General features: G+C 42.7%; 2 protein-coding genes across 5 annotated transcripts in view; one reads left to right on the top strand and one right to left on the bottom strand.

The window, feature by feature from the left end:
- Positions 1-454: 454 nt before the first annotated feature.
- Positions 455-6,716, top strand: LOC109902954 (small conductance calcium-activated potassium channel protein 1-like). Its single transcript, XM_020499636.2, has 9 exons — positions 455-591; positions 1,522-2,098; positions 2,240-2,335; positions 2,445-2,863; positions 3,125-3,266; positions 3,984-4,094; positions 5,815-5,942; positions 6,075-6,144; positions 6,224-6,716. The coding sequence occupies exons 1-9, from the start codon at positions 455-457 to the stop codon at positions 6,503-6,505; spliced, it is 1,962 nt and encodes a 653-aa protein (XP_020355225.1). The 3' UTR covers positions 6,506-6,716.
- Positions 6,717-15,664: 8,948 nt separating this feature from the next.
- atp13a3 (ATPase 13A3) overlaps positions 15,665-19,703 on the bottom strand; it is a 62,491-nt gene continuing 58,452 nt past the window's right edge. For 2 of the 4 annotated variants that reach the window (XM_020498716.2, XM_020498718.2), the window contains exons 27-32: positions 19,481-19,658; positions 18,980-19,158; positions 18,709-18,797; positions 18,464-18,544; positions 17,349-17,441; positions 15,665-16,540 (exon numbers count right to left, since the gene is read on the bottom strand). In XM_020498716.2, coding sequence (XP_020354305.1) covers positions 16,328-16,540; positions 17,349-17,441; positions 18,464-18,544; positions 18,709-18,797; positions 18,980-19,158; positions 19,481-19,658 — 833 coding nt within the window. In that variant the 3' untranslated portion in view covers positions 15,665-16,327. The remainder of the gene's footprint in view (positions 16,541-17,348; positions 17,442-18,463; positions 18,545-18,708; positions 18,798-18,979; positions 19,159-19,480; positions 19,659-19,703) is intronic. The other 2 variants (XM_020498719.2, XM_020498720.2) reach the window with 1 other exon arrangement.

Below are 19,703 nucleotides of genomic sequence, written 5' to 3'. Positions count from 1 at the left end.
TAAAAAGACAGTTAAAAACAACAAAATATGTATAAAATATACAACATGTACAGGAAACATTAAGTTAAGCTGCCATCGGATTCTGGGGCACCCCCCAAGTCGGTGCTACACATTGGTAGTACGGAGGAGTAGCTAGCCAGCTACTTACAGAGTCCATAAGGAGAGGCTGAGGACGCCGGGGACAGCGAGCTGTGGTAAAGGCTCCGGAAAAGTCTCGGACTGACTCTGATATGACCACCGACCTCCCTTGCTGTGACCAAAATGCTCCCTCCATCCCTTCACCGCTCAGACTGTTCAACCTCCATTCCTGCCTCAACTCCCTGACTTTTTGATCTTATTGTATCTTGTTTTGTTCATTGAAATTTGGTTCCTTGTATGTGTTACTGCAATTCAGCTTTTAGCTGCCATAGTACACAGGAAATTAAATAAATAATTGTCATCATCATCATACATTATGAGGCTGGTTCTGGTCAAACCCACCAATGCAACACGTCGGCTCGATTCAACAGGAGACGCTTGCAACGACCAAGATCCGGATCACTGCAACTCTCGAGGGCAGTCTCTACCAGACAAAGCCCCTGAGGTCATGCAGTATCGCTACTCTGGAACTGCCCTCCAGCCCCAAATGTCAATACCAGAGCAGAGCAATAACAGCATTTCCACTTCCACTTCTCCGCCACAGGCTACTCCAAATGGAGTCGCTCCACCACGGAAATCTCCACCATTAAAAACTACACTGTCAAAACTGAGCAATCAAGATCTCCTGCTCTTTTGTAGCCAGGTGGGTGGTACTCTTGAACTGCAGCGTGAAAGCCCACTGTTGGCTGAGTGGCATGGGACCACGGTGGGACGTCCTGATGCGGACTGTGGCTCTGTTTGCTATTCTCCTAGTACAAAACATGGATCAGAGGTGGCCGGTTTCCAGCCACAATCAAAGCAGGGCTTCTTGAAGGACTGCCTCTCCACATTCTCCAAGAAGGGAACTCCTCCTTCTCTACAGTATACCCACTCCTATCCTCAGAACTCCCTGGTGTCATCGTCATCCCGGTTTTTCAGGCAGAAACCAAGTCAAGAGGATCCCTCAACAGGGACTGTCAATCCCGAGAAGGATCATTTCACATCCCGATGCAGAGGAGAAGACGGGCTGAAGGAGTATAATCAATGGCAGCAGCAGACCCATAATCATTTCAAGATTAAAGAGCATAACCTACCACCAGTCTCGACTACTGAAAAAACAGAGCCTTCGCTCAATATACCTCTGAATGGCAATGAGTCAAGTAAAGTTAGGCAGCTCTTGGTTTTGTCTCAATCTCAGGACCAACAGAAACTTCCCTTAGATACACAACACCAATGGATGCTAGGAAACGGTTTACCTAGCTGCTGTGCCAATGAGTGTGGAGTGCATTGTAGAGGCCAACAACCTTACTTAAACCAGCAACTACAGCAACACCCTCAAAGGCAGCATTGTTGTGACCATCTTAGCATTCTAAAATGCCATCAGTGTTCTCTCTACCCATCCAGCAGCAGCCCACGAGTGAAGAATTCATTCCCGGCTACTAGCGACAAAAGCAGTGTTCACTCCTCTTCCAGTAGCCAGCGGTGGCCGGAGAACCATCAACTAGAGGGAGAAGGGCAACGACAAGGGGAGCAACAGGTACATCCTCATACCAAAAAGGTTGGCCATGTTGGTTCAACGCCTTACCTGTCCAAGAGCAGTAGCCCACTCCCTCCCGACACAGTTGTGACAAGCGCTAAATACAATGGGGATGTTGGGAGACCCCTGAGCAGCTTAGGAGCTTCGCCACCCAACCTTTCAGAGCTGGACTCAGCAAGACAAGAGCCCCTCCAGACTCTCCACAGGTCCGTCCTGGAGGAGGTGTTCTCCAAAGGCCTCAGTGAGGACAATAGTAAGGGCAACAGCGAGGGAGGAGGAGACGCGCCACAGAAGAGGACTAAGGACATTGGCTACAGATTGGGCCAGCGTAGAGCGCTATTTGGAAAGCGCAAACAGCTGAGCGACTATGCCTTGATTTTCGGGATGTTTGGGATTGTTGTCATGGTGACGGAGACGGAACTGTCCTGGGGGGTTTACACGAAGGTAAGAAATGTCTCTATTGCAGTGGATTGACCCGTCATAATATCATGCAGAATTAGAGGTCTACCATGAATACGAGGCCTAGCGTAATGGTAAGACAAGACATTTTAAAGAGGGGATCTTAATTGTCTATCTTCTCTGCAGGAATCATCATACTCATTTGCTCTGAAATGCCTCGTCAGCCTTTCAACTGCTGTATTGCTCGGCCTCATTGTGATGTACCATGCACGGGAAATACAGGTGATATGCCACCATCACCATTAATATTACAGTTGTTCCCCTTGCTCTCTTTTCCCCCCACATCTAAATCTCCTTGTTTGCCCTCCTATCCTTACACCTACACACACAGCTCTTCATGGTGGACAATGCAGCTGACGACTGGAGGATTGCTATGACATATGAGCGGATCTTCCTGGTTGTGCTGGAGCTGCTGGTCTGTGCCATCCACCCCATCCCGGGCCAGTACATCTTCACCTGGACAGCCCGGCTGGCCTTCACCTACCCACACTCATTGACCAATGCCGACGTGGACCTCGTCCTCTCCATCCCAATGTTCCTCAGGCTCTACCTAATCGGTCGTGTCATGCTGCTGCACAGCAAGCTTTTCACGGACGCCTCGTCGCGCAGCATCGGCGCCCTCAACAAGATCAACTTCAACACGCGGTTCGTCATGAAGACCCTCATGACCATCTGCCCCGGCACGGTGCTGCTGGTCTTCAGCGTCTCTTGTTGGATCATCGCAGCGTGGACGGTGCGTGTATGTGAGAGGTACAGGCCCCAGACACAGTAGGCATTCCATCAACACTGTATCACTACTATCCAGTACATTTCTCAGTGAAGAAGATCCTTATGTAAGATTAATGCCTCTTGATTGGGGTTAGCTCAAGATGTTATGGACTTCTACTATGCCTCTTTGCTCGATATATAATGAAACAAACACAAATGTATGGAATAGAGTATAAGATGTTGTACTGTAAAAAAAAGAAATACGTGTTTATTATAATACATATATATTTCTTGTTCCTCCAGGTATCATGACACACAGGAAGTGACTAATAACTTCCTTGGGGCCATGTGGCTCATCTCTATCACCTTTCTCTCCATTGGTTATGGAGACATGGTCCCTCACACTTACTGTGGAAAGGGTGTGTGTCTGCTGACTGGAATCATGGTATGTTTCCTATGCATCCGCAAGTGTCAAAAGAGATCTATGACATTCAGGATGAGGCAGCTCTAAGGTGTTAAGTTTGAGTTTCTCAGAGTAAAAACTCAACGGACACTATGAAAACTTAACCAAGTTTAACCAAGACAAACCAAGACAAAAACCTTTTCACACAAACACTGATATTTAACCCTTCCTCCTAGGCTGAGTCTCCTCTGACACGTCTGTACAAACATTGTATCTTTACTGCTAGGCAGGGCACTAAGTGATACGGGCCATAAACTTTTCTATCTCCCTTAATGTGACCTGACCTGACCTCGACCCTCTTCATCACTAATCCATGGCTCTCTCCCCTTATCAATGCCTGCCACTTTCCCTACATTCAGTACATTCCAAGCTTAATTGCACACACCATATACCTTCCTCCTACAGATAAGCATTAACTTCTGGTGTAGACCCTCTAAACCTAAACACTCAATATGATACCTGATAGTTAACCCTATCCCAAGTTTAGGAGTTAGTACCCAGAACCAGATCAGTGTAATCCGAGAAAGGGTTTGTAGTTGGATGAACTATGGTGATAATACACTGGCAACAGCAACAAAACAAACATATTATAATAATACGTACATGTGTTATTATATTGAATAAATAATATCTAATGAGATATAAAGACAACACTTTTCCCCATGAAAAAGTATTACTGCCTTTGTCTTTTCTCCCCAGGGGGCTGGCTGCACTGCCCTGGTGGTTGCTGTAGTTGCCAGGAAGTCCGAGTTGACCAGAGCTGAGAAGCATGTTCACAACTTTATGATGGACACTCAGCTCTATAAACGAGTAAGTGGACATTAGAGGTCTTCATGGCTCCAGAATGTTGGGCCTGACCCGAACTGAACCCATGGATTTATGACCCTAACCTGATACGTATCGGATAATCAAAATGTTTTATGAAGAGACATTATAAATAAAGACAATGCCCCCCAATCAGCAACCCAGTAAGCAAAATGTTGTCGGACATTGAAGCCACTTTAGTTTTCAGTTCTAAGTGAAAGTTTAAAATATGTATTTTAAGATGAGTCTTTTTACAGATGTTGAAAAGACGACTCTGCCGGACCTCCAATTGACATCTAGTTTTAGTTGAAAAGACAACTCTGCCGGACCTCCTATTGACATCTAGTTTTAGTTGAAAAGACGTCTATTTTGGTTGTTGCTTCTACGGCAAAATATCAAAGAAAACATTATGCCAAGTTATTATGTCCCAATAAAATAGCAAAATGGGGCAAAATGGAGAATAAAGTATCAATTACTCATGATTGTTTCTGTCACTTATGTCAGACTTTTCAAAAGCTTCAGAAATGGCAGTGATCATGTTTGAAGTTTACCGACACAACCAAAATAATATTTTAACTACAACAACATTCTCAGTAACAGTTATAGCAACTGAAGCCTTGCAAAGTACACCGAGTATAATTCTAATGAGCTCTGCCCCCAAACAAGGACAGTCTTTAAAATCTGGACCAGTCATAGACTAGTATTATTGGGCAAATCAAGGCTGGTCCAGACAAGACAAAATCTGTGATGGTCACTGACTTGACAAAAGTGATCCGCTCAAACACACCCAAAGCCAGGGTGGATGGACCAAATGTCAACCAATAATAAACGTCAATAGATGTCCTGCATCAATCGGTGCTCACTGGGTTTGGCTGTAATGTCATTAGCTGTAGGCCTGGATCATAATCATGACATTTGAATTGTACGGAATTTTGTGGAAGAACATTTTTATATTTATGAAAAATAGAACACAAATATATCCTGTGTTCAAATGGCACATTGTGTTAGCTAATCCAAGTTTATCATTTTAAAAGGCTAATTGATCCTTAGAAAAGCCTTTTGCAATTATGTTAGCACAGCTAAAAACTGTAGTGTTAATTAAAGAAGCAACAGAAAAACGGTCCTTCTTTAGACTAGTTGAGTATCTGGAGCATCAGCATTTGTGGGTTCGAGTACAGGCTCAAAATGGCCAGAAACAAATAACTTTCTTCGGAAACTCATTCGTCTATTCTTGTTCTGAGAAATGAAGGCTATTCCATGCCAAGAAACTGAAGATCTGGTACAACACGGGGTACTACTCCCTTCACAGAACAGCACAAACTGGCTCAAACCAGAATAGAAAAAGGAGTGGGAGGCCCCGGTGCACAACTGAGCAAGAGGACAAGTACATTGAGAAACAGACGCTTCACAAGTCCTCAATTGGCAGCTTCATTTAATAGTACTCGCAAAACACCAGTCTCAACATCAACAGTGAAGAGGCGACTCTGGGATGCTGGCCTTCTAGGCAGAGTTGCAAAGAAAAAGACATATCTCTGACTGGCCAGTAAAAAGAAAAAAAAGATGGGCAAATAACAGACACTGGACAGAGATATGGCCTTTTCTTTAAAAGGTTTATTGCCGACAAAGCGCGATCAGCTTGAATCCCGGCCCAAGTCCCATGCTACGGGCTAGATACCATCATAGGACTGTACCAAAACATTTATGTTTTCTGGAATGTTCCCTACAGGTGAAAAACACAGCTGCCAATGTACTCAGAGAGACATGGCTTATCTACAAACACACCAAGTTAGTCAAGAAGATCGATCACGCCAGGGTACGCAAACATCAGCGCAAATTTCTGCAAGCCATTCACCAGTAAGTAGTGTGCCTTTTCAAACCATTGTTAAATAAATAGTTGATGTGCATATATCTGTGAGTATGTTATGCAGCCCAACTTACCCCTTACCTTTGCCCTCCATAACTCACTTCCACTTCACTTTCCCCTAGACTGCGCAGAGTCAAACTGGAACAGATGAAACTCACCGACCAGGCTAACACACTTGTGGATCTAGCCAAGGTGCACCTTTCATCATATTTAATTTATATATTTCTTTCTAAACACCGATCACAAGTTTGACACTGTTTTTGCGCCACAGACTCAGAACATGATGTACGACCTGGTGTCTGACCTGCAGCTGCGCAGCGAGGAGCTGGATAGGAGGATTGGTAGTTTGGATGACAAACTGGACTCCATCCTAGTCAATCTGCAGGCCCTACCCAGCCTGCTCTCCCAAGCGGTCACACAGCAGCACAAGGACTTCCTGGATGGCTTGGCCCACCGTATACGGAAAGCCTCGTCAGAATCGGAGCTTCACTGGGTTCCCGCTAGGTGCCAACGGTCCCTTTCCACTGCACCACAGACCATACCTTACAGCTGACAGCCTAGCCACATTGCCACGATTGTGACCTTAAATTGATTTATTTAATTGTGTATTTCATACTACCCCAGGGACAGGGGCATTCTATCCTCTGACAATGCATTTGAGCATGGTTATATCTCTCCAGCCCCATCCCTCAGCTGTTTACTAAAAGAAGTAGCGGGCGGCCGGTTTGTTGTTTTCAAAATCCTGGATTGCCAGTCTGTGTACCTGGGCCATTCTTGAATAACGGTGGAATTTAGGCATGGCATTTTAGAAAAAAGTTACTTTTTTGTGCAGTCCCCCCCAAAAGGGAAAAATGCTAATCTTAATAAAATCCCATTACACCATCGTGCTAGGGTGGCTAATGCTGCTCCCGTATTAGCCACCCTAACTATTTCCCGCTACGTTACCTGCGTTGGGACACCAAAGACCAGACGACAAAATTTGGCAAAACTTGGGGCTGTCTCATTAAGTTCTAAACGATGCTTCAGATTTATACCCCCTGTGACGTGTCTGGGTTTCCCCTTTTGTCTGTGGTGTAACCGCCTGCATTATAGCTGTCGAATCAGTGAGCTGCTTTTGTAGTAGTCATGAAACCACACCCGCTTTAGAAGTTTAGAACGAGAAACTGCAGGCTATATAGAAATAATGACAATTACATTTCAAATGATTTATCAGACTAAATCGGTGTACATTACATCACACATTCCAGTGTTTGAACTTATAACAGTTGCATGGAATTTCTACTCAGTTCATTCCATGGCAATGTCCGCGATAGATAACGTCAAGAGCCGCTTGTAGATTTGACATGTCTAACATTACACATCTGACACCGCCTAAACAAAAGCAATGAAAAGCCACATATGCATTTGTCAGGTAAATGTGGGTTACTGCTGACTTGATTGCATCTTGGCCTAAGAGAGTACCAAGAGTCATAATACCTAGTGGTCAAACAGGGAAATGGTTCCAATTGTTTTTTTCCACCATTACATTGTCCCCATAGTTGATTTGAGAAACACTTCAAATTAGGGTTGTGTTCCATGCAGGCTTACCCTGGCGTAACATTTTGATAACCATGTAAATCTCTCTAGGACAAGGTGACAATATATTCACCTGTATTTACCTCCCCAAAATTAAAAGCTAATTAGCTGCTAATGTGGCTATTATAAAGAACTACAAATGCCATAATGATCTGGATGAGACTGCCGAATTGAGGCAAAGGTAAGAATCTCTGGATTAACTATGTAATGTTTGCTAAATGTAGTAATGAATAAATAGGCTACATTTCTTAAAATTGACAATCTGTAAACTCTCTTGTGCAAGTTTTAAATTGGACAATACCTGCTTGCAGGGATTTGTAGTTTGCATGGGAAAAATTAATGTTGGTAAAACAATTGGAACCATTTTCCTGTTAGACCACTAGGTTTTGTGGGTATTCTGACACACTGTGGGGCTCTATTATGGCCAGGAGTCAATGCGATTGCATGTCAGAAACATACCTTTTAAAGGCGCATGTGTTCCTGCATTCACGGAACCGCATCAGAGGTATAATAAGAACATTCTGCGTTCATGGTAGATGCTGCATATGTCCGCTCAATCGCAAACTACCTGTAAATGGCACATTGTCGACAAAGCGCGATTGGATTAAATCCCGGCCTAAATTTTCCATATATTTTTTTTTTTTTACTATAAAGTAGTCACATGTTTTTTTGAAGACCACATTTATTGAAAAGACAATCAAAAGAAATTAAAGAAATTAGAAACAATCCTTAGTAAAGAAAAAATATATATAAATTACAAGCAACCTACATCTCTGCAACAAAAAACAAAAACATTTCCAGAGAAGAATCTTACTGAGGGTTGGGAGATTAGATTTTGTGGCAACAATCTACACACAAACAAAGACATAGAAAATTGTAATAAAATTTTAACCAACAGGCTTGGTTTTGCATTCAGTTAGGTATTAACTTTATTATAATTCTCTATACGTAACAAATACACACATTTCCCTGAGGAAACAATTCCACTGGAAGTTCTACAGACTCAGTGGCTGATATGTTCTAAATGCCTCAATGGTTCGTTTCAAACACTTAATAAAAAAACAGGTGATTACAGATGTCAACAACCGGTATAATGTACCTTTTAAGAGCATAGAGTTTCAGCATACGGCTATATCATAGCAATGAAGTGTATCTGGGTAAAATATCATTTATCAGAATAACAATTTGTAAGTTTTAGGGTTATCATTATTGATTCAAAGTTGAAGCATTAAGGTGCATGGTTATGACAGTTGAGAGAATCATTCCCCTAGCAGCAAAACAATCCTCTCTAGAGGAGAGGGGTTGTGATATCCACAGCAATGCACACTCTTCAGCCTGTACATTGTGATTTTACATACAGACTGTGTATAAAAACTCAAAGCATAATTTACATATTTTAGGTGCCAGGTGCTTGTGAAAACAAACATTCAACTAAAGATTGTCAGAATATTTCTGCCCAGAAACAATATGTCAAACTGAGGTGCCAATACAATGCCTTCAGAAAGTATTCACACCCATTTACTTTTTACACATTTTTGTTGGAGTGGGAGTTTTTAGTCAACGATCCACACACAATACTCTGTCAAAGTGGAAGAAAAATTATATATTTATGACAAATAGAACACAAATATTTATTGATTAGATAAGTATTCAATACATGTTAGAATCACCTTCGGCAGCAATTACAGCTGTGAGTGTTTTGGGGTAAGTCTAAGAGCTTTGCATACCTGGCTTGTACAATATTAGCCTATTATGCCATTTAAAATTCTTCAAGCTCTGTCAAATTGGTTGTTGATGACTGCTGGACAGCCATTTTCAAGTCCTGTCATAGATTTTCAAGCAGATTTAAGTCAAAACTGTAACTAGTCCAATCAGGAACATTCAATGTTGTCTTGGTAAGCAACTGCAGTGTATATTTGGCTTGGTTTTTTAGGTTATTGTTGACAGGTGAATTTGTCTCCCAGGAAAGCAAATCAGGTTTTCCTCTAGGATTTTGCCTGTGCTTAGCTCTAGTCCATTTATCTTGATCCTAATTAACTCCCCGGTCTTCACCAATGACAAGCATACCCTAACACGATGCAGCCACCACCATGCTTGAAAATATGAAGTGTGGTACTCAGTGATGTGCTGGATTTGCAAACAAAAAAAACACTTTGTATATAGGTCAAAAAGTTCTTTACCAAGTGTTTTGCAGTATTGCTTCAGTGCCTTGTTGCTCTAACAATTTTAAAAATCAGTATTGGTCTCATTGCGAAATCCCTGAGCGGTTTCCTTTCTCTCCGGCTACAGAGATAGAACACCTGCATCTTTGTAGTGACTGGGTGTATTTATACACCATCCAAAGTGTAATTAATAACTACACCACCCTCAAATATTGTCTGCTTTTTGGTTTTCTACCAATAGGTGCCCTTCTTTGCGAGGCATTGGAAAACCTCCCTGGTCTTTGTGGTTGAATCTGTGCTTGAAAATTACTTTGAGGGGACCTTCCAGATAATTGTATGTGTGGGATAGTCATTCAACAATAATGTTAACCACTATTATTGCATGCAACTTAAGCACATTTGTACTCCTGTACGTATTTAGGCTTGCCATATGAAATGGGTTGAATAGTTGACTCAAGACATTTCAGATTTTCATTTTTAATTAATTTTCTCAAATAAATTCTAAAAAACAACATTTGACATTATGGGGTATTGTGTGTAGAAGTAAAGGGGTGGGACTTTCTGAAGGCACTGGATATTATATGGAATCCCTTATTTCAATCATTAGATTAATAGTAACTGTTTTCAGAGTACTGACAAGATATATTCCTCACATGACTAGATATTGGTCGTAGGGCAAGGAGTTTCACACCTCACCAAGCAACATTCCAGGCTTTAAAAGTTTTTCCTGGTTAGGTCACAAGGTCAGAAATAACTTCTGGCCCTAGACAATCGCACCTCATCATTGGCTTAAATAATAATTATAGAAATGCCCAATAGAATCATGTCTAATTCAGAAAGATGAACACAGCGTTGCTGTTCCGGTAAAAAAGAAAATAAAGTGTACAGACAACTGATCGTGACAAAACAGTACCACAAATAGAGAGTCGAAAGCAACACTACAGCCCTTAGATGAATGAAAAATACAGACTTCAGACTTCAAGCACATCTCTAAACAATATTTAAGCAAAATTTTAACACAAATACTGTAAATGTACACATAATATTCCAGTCTAATTTGGATTTCGGCTTTTTGGACCGATCTGGAAACAGATATTACTGGTTTATAACCATTTGAACATTGATTAAAATGTTCTTTACTCTTTGGGAAAGACAAAATATGGTTTGTTTTATATAATCATTCAACAAAACTAACATTTGATTTTGAATTGAACTAAATGCCACATTTAAATAAAATAATTGGAGTCTTCTACAGATATTTAGGAAAGATCCCCTGAACAGAAGAAAATAACAATAACCAACATGAATAATTCTTCAGAAACATTTAGTAAAAATACCCTTACTAAAAGCAAAACTGGATTCAATCATAGAGTTGGTTTAGACATGTGAATTGGCACATAAGGATGTACTATTGCCCCTGGTCATATCGTCAATCAATGACCGGTATTTCTGGAAAATGCTCTTTAGTGTGCATTGTATACACCTTTATCATATTTTGTATTTATTATGGATCCCCATTAGCTGCTGCCAGCTACTCTTCCTGGGGTCCAGCAAAATTAAGGCAGTTTATACAATTTTAAAAACATTACAATACATTCAGACTGTGTGCCCTCAGCCCCCTACTCCACCCCTACCACATATATACAGTACAAAATCCATGTGTACGTGTGTATGCCCCTATGTTTGTGTTGCTTCATAGTCCCCGCTGTTCCATAAGGTGTTTTTTTAATCTGTTTTTTAAATCTAATTTGACTTCATGCATGAGTTGCTTGACGTGGAATAGAGTTCCATGTAGTCATGGCTCTATTTAGTACTGTGCGCCTTCCATAGCCTGTTCTGGACTTGGGGACTGTGACGAGACCTCGTGTCATGTCTTGTGGGGTATGCATGGGTGTCTGAGCTGTGCACCAGTAGTTCAAACAGACAGCTTGGTGCATTCAAATACAAGCATGCTCTCCTCTACTTTGAGCCAGGAGAGATTGACATGCATATTATTAATATTAGCTCTCTGTGTATATCCAAGGGCCAGCCGTGCTGCCCTGTTCTGAACCAGTTGCAATTTTCCTAAGTCCTTTTTTGTGGCACCTGACCACGACTGAGCAGTAGTCCTGGTGCGACAAAACTAGGGCCCGTAGGACCTGCCATACTACCAACACACAGGAAATCATTAACATTACAATAGAGATCTGTAAGGGTTGATCTGGTAATTATGTATAACTAGGACATTGTAAGTAACAACCGTTTGTTATTCTTGAAATTTAAATATGAATCTTAAAAAACAAACAAAAGTGATTGATGCAGAAAAAAACTGAATAAATTAACACTGCCTTAACATGTCATTCTGTCTAAAATTATTTTTGACTTGAACTAGCATTCTAGCGGTATCTCTCAGTACCGTGTTTCTGACAATTCTGAAACACATTTTGGATGAACACAAACTAGGATCTCTGACGATACCTGATCTGCTACTATGAGGAGAAAGACTGACTTATAGTACACAACTGACCGGCAGAAAATATGACATCTACAATATGGTGAACACATGAGGGTGGACAGCAATGCACACAGAACATTTTATGTTATGAAATAATGTGAACCAATTTAGCTGTTGAGAATATATGAATCGCGACAGTGTGTGTGTGTGTGTGTGTGCATGCGTGCGTGCATGTTTGTGTACTGTATCTTCGAGTATATGGACAACAATGGTGGCAGAGGTATAGGATTGGCTCATTGTAATGGAATTAGAATGAAATGGTATCAAGCACGTTCAGACTTTTTTCTCACATGTTTTAGACTGTTCTCTCTGCTACCTCACAGCAAGCAGTGCCAGTGTGCACCAAGTCTGGAACCAACAGGACCCTGTACAGCTTCTACCCCCAAGCCATAAGACTGCTAAATATTGCTGAGCAATTAAGTAAATTTTTTGTTGTTTTAAGCACCTAATTGGCTCAAGTTGGTTCAATTATTTGAATTCCATTCTGTAAAGTTTTTTTCTGTATGCTCAATGAGCACATTCTACAGTTTCTCTCGAGATAAATCAGATCCGGCCTGAACTGTGCGATGTAGTTTCCAACAGGCCAGTATTCTACATAGTTTAGTGCATATAACATGTTAATTAACTACAATGACCATAATCCATTGAGCATCTACTTGTCCGGTCTGTTTCTTTTACGCCTGCTACAGGAAGAGACAAGAATGCACGATCGTGAGGTGACAGAGCAGCTGTTGCTTCGCGAGGTATCCCTACTAGAAAATACATGCTCAAAGTGATTGATCGTTGTTATTCAGCAGTCATAAGTATTATTTACTTTGACGAGCTACAGAATAGTGATTTTGTCAGACAGCAGCTCTATAGACATGAGATGATGACATGTAATGAAATAAAGTCATCAAATAAAACAAATGTAATACATGGAAATATATTGTATATTAAAGTAATGTGAATAAATGGTTAATAAGTGATCAGCAGTAAATGGGCAGCATTTAACCCAAATAATCGCAACCTAAAACCGTGATTATTTTTTAATAATCGAACCGAAACAACCTCCAAAAAAAACACTAATCGCTTAGCACTACTGCTAAACAAGACTGGTAAATAGATAAGGAAATGGCTACCTGGACTTCCGGCATTGACCCTTTTCTGCACTAACTCTATGCATGAACTCTATGCACACACACTGGAATCTACCTACACTCACACACCCACAAACTCGGGAATACATGCATACTGATGCCACACACACTTTCACACTCACCACATACTCTGCTGCTACGGTCTTATCTATCCAGTTGCCTAGTCACTTTACACCGACTTGATGTGCATATCGACCTCAATTACCTTGTACTCCTGCACGGTACTTCCTGAACATAGCAATGTTTTGTTACCTGTTATTCGTATTTATTCCTTGTTAGTATTTCTATTGTAATTATTTTATATCTTTAACTCTGCATTGTTGGAAAAGGACCCGGAAGTAATAATTTCACTCAGTCTACACCGGTTGTTTACGAAGCATGTGACAAATGAAATGAGATTGTATTTGATTTGAGCCCGTCATCCTAGATCTCCACCCAGCAGCTTCCTCTCATGGACAATGAGTATTAGCCCTTTGATTTCTCTTTTGACTGTGCAGTGGTTATACATGCATGCTATTATGGCTATTGCGCAGTGTGTATCGGTAGTAGTGTGTGTTGCCAGTTGCACAGCTGTATGGAGAGAGCATACAGCTAGCTAATGAATTTCACAATGCCATTATCATACCTTGTTTCTTCTTCCATGGGAAGAAATGCAATACAGGATCAAAAAAAAATTCCTTCCAAAGACAGTTTTTATGAGGAGCAATGCTAGCCCATGTGTGACCAGTTTGACACGATTTTGCAAGTCTATTCGCCTGTGGATGGTTTCTACATGCGGGGGGGGGGTTGCTGCTACACATGATTCCAAGCCGTTTGCATGCTGCCTCTTCTGCGCACATTCTGTTTCATAATACAAAAAGGTTCTGGTTCAGCAATAATAAGATGACAGTACTGTTGGGTAAGCAGTAGTGTTCCAACCACCATGTAACTATGGCTATATGGAGCTGGGTTCATGCACATCCATGCTTCGAGTCTCCTGTATGATGATAACCACCTTAGTGGAGATGTCTGGTGGCTGCTTACAAACAAAAGCAATGGGAGAAGATCTTGAGCCTCTTTAGGAATCACGGCAGCAGCAACTACAACTGTAGAAATAAGAACTAAGATTGGAGTGTGTTCGGTTGCTGCATATTTCAGCACGGGGTCTGACTCTGCCACAGGACCCAGCCTGTCGACACCAAGGACTATTGGACTGCAGGTAGACCGGGTAAGGAGAAGGGGAGTGGATATAGAGTAGACCAGTGGTTCTCAACTGGTTTTGCCCCGGACACAAATTAAACCAGGTTGGCTCAGTCGCGATTTGATACACTATATATATACACAAAAGTATGTGGACACCCCTTCAGATTAGTGGATTCGGCTATTTCAGCCACACTCGTTGCTGACAGGTGTATAAAATCGAGCACACAGCCATGCAATCTCCATAGACAAACATTGGCAGTAGATTGGCCTTACTGAAGAGCTCAGTGACCTTCAACATGGCCCTGTCACAGGATGCCACCTTTCCAACTAGTCAGTTCGTCAAATTTATGCCCTGCTAGAGCTGCCCCGGTCAACTGTAAGTGCTGTTATTTTGAAGTGGAAACGTCTAGGCTCACCCGCGAAGTGGTAGGCCACACAAGCTCACAGAACGGGATCGCCGAGTACGGAAGCGCGTAAAAATCATCTGTCCTCGGTTGCAACACTCACTACCGAGATCCAAACTGCCATTGGAAGTAACGTCAGCACAAGCCGCACTCAAGCCTAAGATTGCCATGCGTCGGCTAAAGTGGTGTAAAGCTCACCGCCAATGGACTCTGAAGCAGTGGAAATGCGTTCTCTGGAGTGATTAATCACGCTTCACCATCTGGCAATCCGAAGGACAAATCTGGGTTTGGCGGATTCCAGGAGAACTCTACCTGTCCCAATGCATAGTGCCAACTGTAAAGATTGGTGGAAGAGGAATAATGGTCTGGCACTGTTTTTCATGGTTCGAGCTAGGCCCCTTAGTTCCAGTGAAGGGAAATCTTAACATTATAGCATACAATGACATTCTAGACGATTCTGTGCTTCCAACTTTGTGGCAACAGTTTGGGGAAGGTCCTTCACTGTTATAGCATGACAATGCCCCTGTGCACAAATCAAGGTCCATACAGAAATTGTTTGTCGAGATTGGTGTGGAAGAACTTGACTGGCCCGCATAGAGCCCTGACCTCAACACCATTGAGCACCTTTGTGATCCAGACTTAATTGCCCAACATCAGTGCCTGACCTCACTAATGCTTGTGTATGAATGGAGCAAATCCTCGCAGCAATGTTCCAACATCTAGTGGAAAGACTTCCCAGAAGAGTGGAGGCTGTTGTAGCAGCAAAGGGGGCACCGACTCAATATTAATGCCCATGATTTTGGAATGAGATGTTTGACAAGCAGGTGTCCACATACCTTTGGTCATATAGTGTATTTGCATGACAAAGAAAATTAGCAATGCAATCTGGAAAAATGTATGTTAATAAACTGGTTTGAGACCACAAAATCAACTAACATAGAGCTGCTAATTAGCTCTAAATTGAAAATAGTGATCGAAGAAAAATAGGTCAGATTACATAGTTAATCACTTTCTAACTGGTTTTAGTAGTTTAAGTCCAGACAACTGCGACCCATTCAAAACCACCCGTGACCCAAATTTGGGTTGAGACCCACCAGTTGAGAATCGCTGGAGTAAACTATCCTTGGGATGTATGTGTAGTAGACAAACCTTTGTAGACCAGGGGGTGGTGGCAGGTTGAGGGGTTTGGTTGGTGGGGCTTATGTAGACTAGCCAGGTTCTGAACACTGTGATGGATCTGAGCAGCAAAGAGCATGGAGAGACCAGATACCTGGACACTCCCATTTGTCCATCCCACAAACCATTTTTACCATCACCCCATCTTTCATAGTCTTTCGCCTCGTCCTTTTCATAGACAACAGTTTGTCCTTTTGGTCGTGTATGTATATCTGCTTTAGCAAGATCGGGGGCGGGGGGGTGCTAGGAATCGGCCATGATCTGGCAGGAGGAGCAGTTTTCTGGGGTGTTGCCGGGCGGCGGGGGATTGGCTTCGGTGGTGGTGGTGGGTTTGGGGGGCCAGTCGGGGTCCACGCTCAGCTCCTGGGCCAGGTGCATGTAGAGTGCCTTGGGTACCTTCCTCTGCCGGCAGCACAGCCACGACAGACACTTGGGTCCCCAGAGGTCTATGCCACCCTGGAAACCGTACGATAACAACAACAAGAGGAGGGAAAGGGCAAAGAAAACTTATTGAATATTTTTTTCCTCTGTGGATATGTTTCCTCATTCATTGTCTTCAATTGTCTTTTGTATTTTTGTGCCTTTAGAAGGTAGAATGATCTCACATGCGCTATATAACCTAAAAAGGTAGTGATGGTATTCAGATTGGTTCACTATTGCAGCATGCATACACTGTTTTATTATGGTTTTTAACTGTTGTGAAACATTCTATAATTTCAACAGAATAAGTTATTAGGTAATTCAAATCAAGTCAAGCATGGCTGGCAATACGTTTGGGGGATTGTCGTTTTTCTGCCGAGAATTACCTCAAAATAAGCAGTGCAACAGAGAAGTTACTTAGGATAATTTGTGACACCATGGGTGGGATCAAGAGTGACACCATGGGTGGGAGACATACCCTTCTCAGCTAGCCTGCAGTGGATACTGTACCTGACCTAGACCATGTGGTTTCTACTCACACTGTTAGGAGCTAACAGGGGACGCTTTGATGGCGCATGCAGCGGGAGGAGCTTACTGGAGCCAATACTGTACTACTGCTGGGGGTATTAAATACAGGAAAGAATCGTGCTCCCAGAGTAATAACACAGACAACCCACCATGGGGCGAAAGAGGGTCAGAGAACAATAAGGTCCACACATGCAAGGTTTGGGTATGTTATATAATAAGAGTGCTGGGTGATAGAGAAAGAGAAAGGAGAGAAAGAAGGGGGGTCACCAGGGGAGATTAAAAGCGACGGTGGAAGAGGAGTGTCAGATTTCCCAACCTGTGTTGTCGGGGTGGCGGGGGTGGTGCCATAGCTGCCCTGCTTGTCTCGGCTGAACACAAGCTTCCATAAGACGACGTCAAGGACGAGGGTCTATGGAATAATAGGCGCAGTGGGCGGGAAAAAAATTACAAAGAGCAGAGTGGCTACTTGATCACACAGCTTTTCTCAAGCAGATTTTGTCCATCCTCATTTGTGTTTTGTATAGTCAAACTACTGAAAGGACATTTGAGGTGATTTCAGCTCTGTGCGTTAGTCGTGAGTAGAGGCAAAAGGAGTTATTCTCAACATAAACGAAGACAATAAATACAATGAGAAAGAGGGTGTCATCATCTACAACAGGACGGTGCTTTTTAAAAGTGGATTTTGTTGTGAGACAGGGATCTGTTCCTGGTGATTATCCATTGAGCGTCATTGGTTGGTGTGTGGGAGGTTGGCAGCCTTGGAGAGACCGCCATCTTGTCTCACTGCTAAGCTGTGTGTGGCAGGCTCAAGAGCGGGGAGAGAGAACTGCTCTACTGCGCAGGGCAAGCCAGGGGCATTTTCTAATAGTAAATCACCGGTGGACCATCTCTATCATTGGGCCACACAGCTCTAGGTCATCATTTTCTGCCACTTGTCTACGCTTGGAGATTGAGAAAGAGCAGAGCCTGGGTGTGTAACCAACCACCCATTAGATTTAATGCGCTGAGTGGTTTACAGCGTGGCCGTCACTGTGGTGATGACCGGTTGTATTTAAAGAAAGGGAGGGATTGTGTGTGTCCCCCGCTCAAGTTACAAGAGGGCATTTTCAGTTAGTTACGATGCAGTTTCTGTCTTTTTCATACTGAAAAGATGGTCAAATGGTACATCACAGCTCAGCCCTCCACTTTATCCTTTAACACTCTCCGACAGTAGGTCAGAGTCAACGCACAATCGAACACCACGTGACAACCTATGCACAATCGAACACCACGTGACAACCTATGCACCTTCATCAAAACACTGATGACGACAACATTGATGACGTCAACACTGACAAAACAAAAACTGTACATGCGAAAAATACCTATGTAACATGGTGTAAAGAGAGCCCAGAATACTGCAAAATGGACAGTTTAATGTGTGTGTCTTACCTCCGCCAAGACAGACACGGCTGCATTGACTACGATGATGAAGAACAGAGCGATTCTCCATTCAAATGGAACACACACAATCTAGACGGGAGGGAGAGGAACAGATTCTCAAGAGCACATTTAAACAAGAAAAGTGAAGCAACGCCATGTTAATGCACAAAGTCATTACTGTAGGACCCAATTCAACCGAAGCTTGAGGCTAATATCTGTATGAAGCTCGTCTCTCCTGGTTGATGCCCACTCACCTCTAGGAATTCATCGATAGCAGACACAGGGTAGAACATGATGAAGAACAGAAATATGTACAAGCCAATACATGACACCACGAAGGGCCCTGCAGAGTAAGAGACGGACAGAACAACTAATCAAACATAAGTCAGTCACACAGGAAAAAAAATTGCATTTCCAACCAATCTCAACCCCTAACTTGATTTTGGATCCAACACTTAAAAAAAAAAAAAACTTTTATACTGTTAGCCGATTTTCAGGCGAATACGTGGGAACGTTGGTCCTCACAGTTTTTGTAGCTGGGCTGTCTGAAGGGCTTCCCCTTGGAGAAGACGATGGCCACGATGAGGTACTGGAAGGAGGAGACGTAGAACAGGGAGGTGTTCTCGTAGTTCTTGATGTTGTGGTCGTCCTCAGAGGAGTTGTGCTTCGGGGAGAAGTTGGCATGGGGGGACGAGTTGCAGGCACTGGGAGAGGAGAGAACAGAGATGCACACAGTCATATGTATATCGGGAAGCAGTTTTACAAGTCAAAGGTTGACTGGCGACGTCCCTACTGTTTGCAGTAATGGTATACAATAAGACATTCACGGTATATGGCTTATTGGTTTGTTTTGAGTCTGGTAGTGTCTTCTCGTTGGTCCATTGGTGTATTGTTACAGGTTATTGGTGTGTTTGCACTGGAACTGTTTTGGTGTGAATTGGTGATTTTACATTCTTACTGCTGTCCCCCCAATGGTGTGTTTTGAATAGGTCCAGTAGTTAGCTTGGGGGTTGAAATTGGACTCACTCGGACTCTGGCGTCCAGATGTCGTACCAGGCCTGGTGTCGGACCCAGAGGAAAGCGATGGTCTGGAAGCCCAGACAGATGAGGATCTGAGTCAGTACGGAGAACAGCAGAGGGCCTGAGATCAGACCTGAGGGGGGACGCCTCGACACCAGCTCCTTCCACGCTGGGTTCAGAGACACTGGACAGAGAAGGTGGGATAGACAATGACAAAGACACAGGGAAA

The sequence above is a fragment of the Oncorhynchus kisutch genome, linkage group LG13 (genome assembly GCF_002021735.2).
Source record: "Oncorhynchus kisutch isolate 150728-3 linkage group LG13, Okis_V2, whole genome shotgun sequence".
Classification (NCBI taxonomy): Eukaryota; Metazoa; Chordata; class Actinopteri; order Salmoniformes; family Salmonidae; genus Oncorhynchus; species Oncorhynchus kisutch.
The sequence above is the reverse complement of the archived record's forward strand: the minus strand, read 5'-3'. Positions and strand labels throughout refer to the sequence as shown.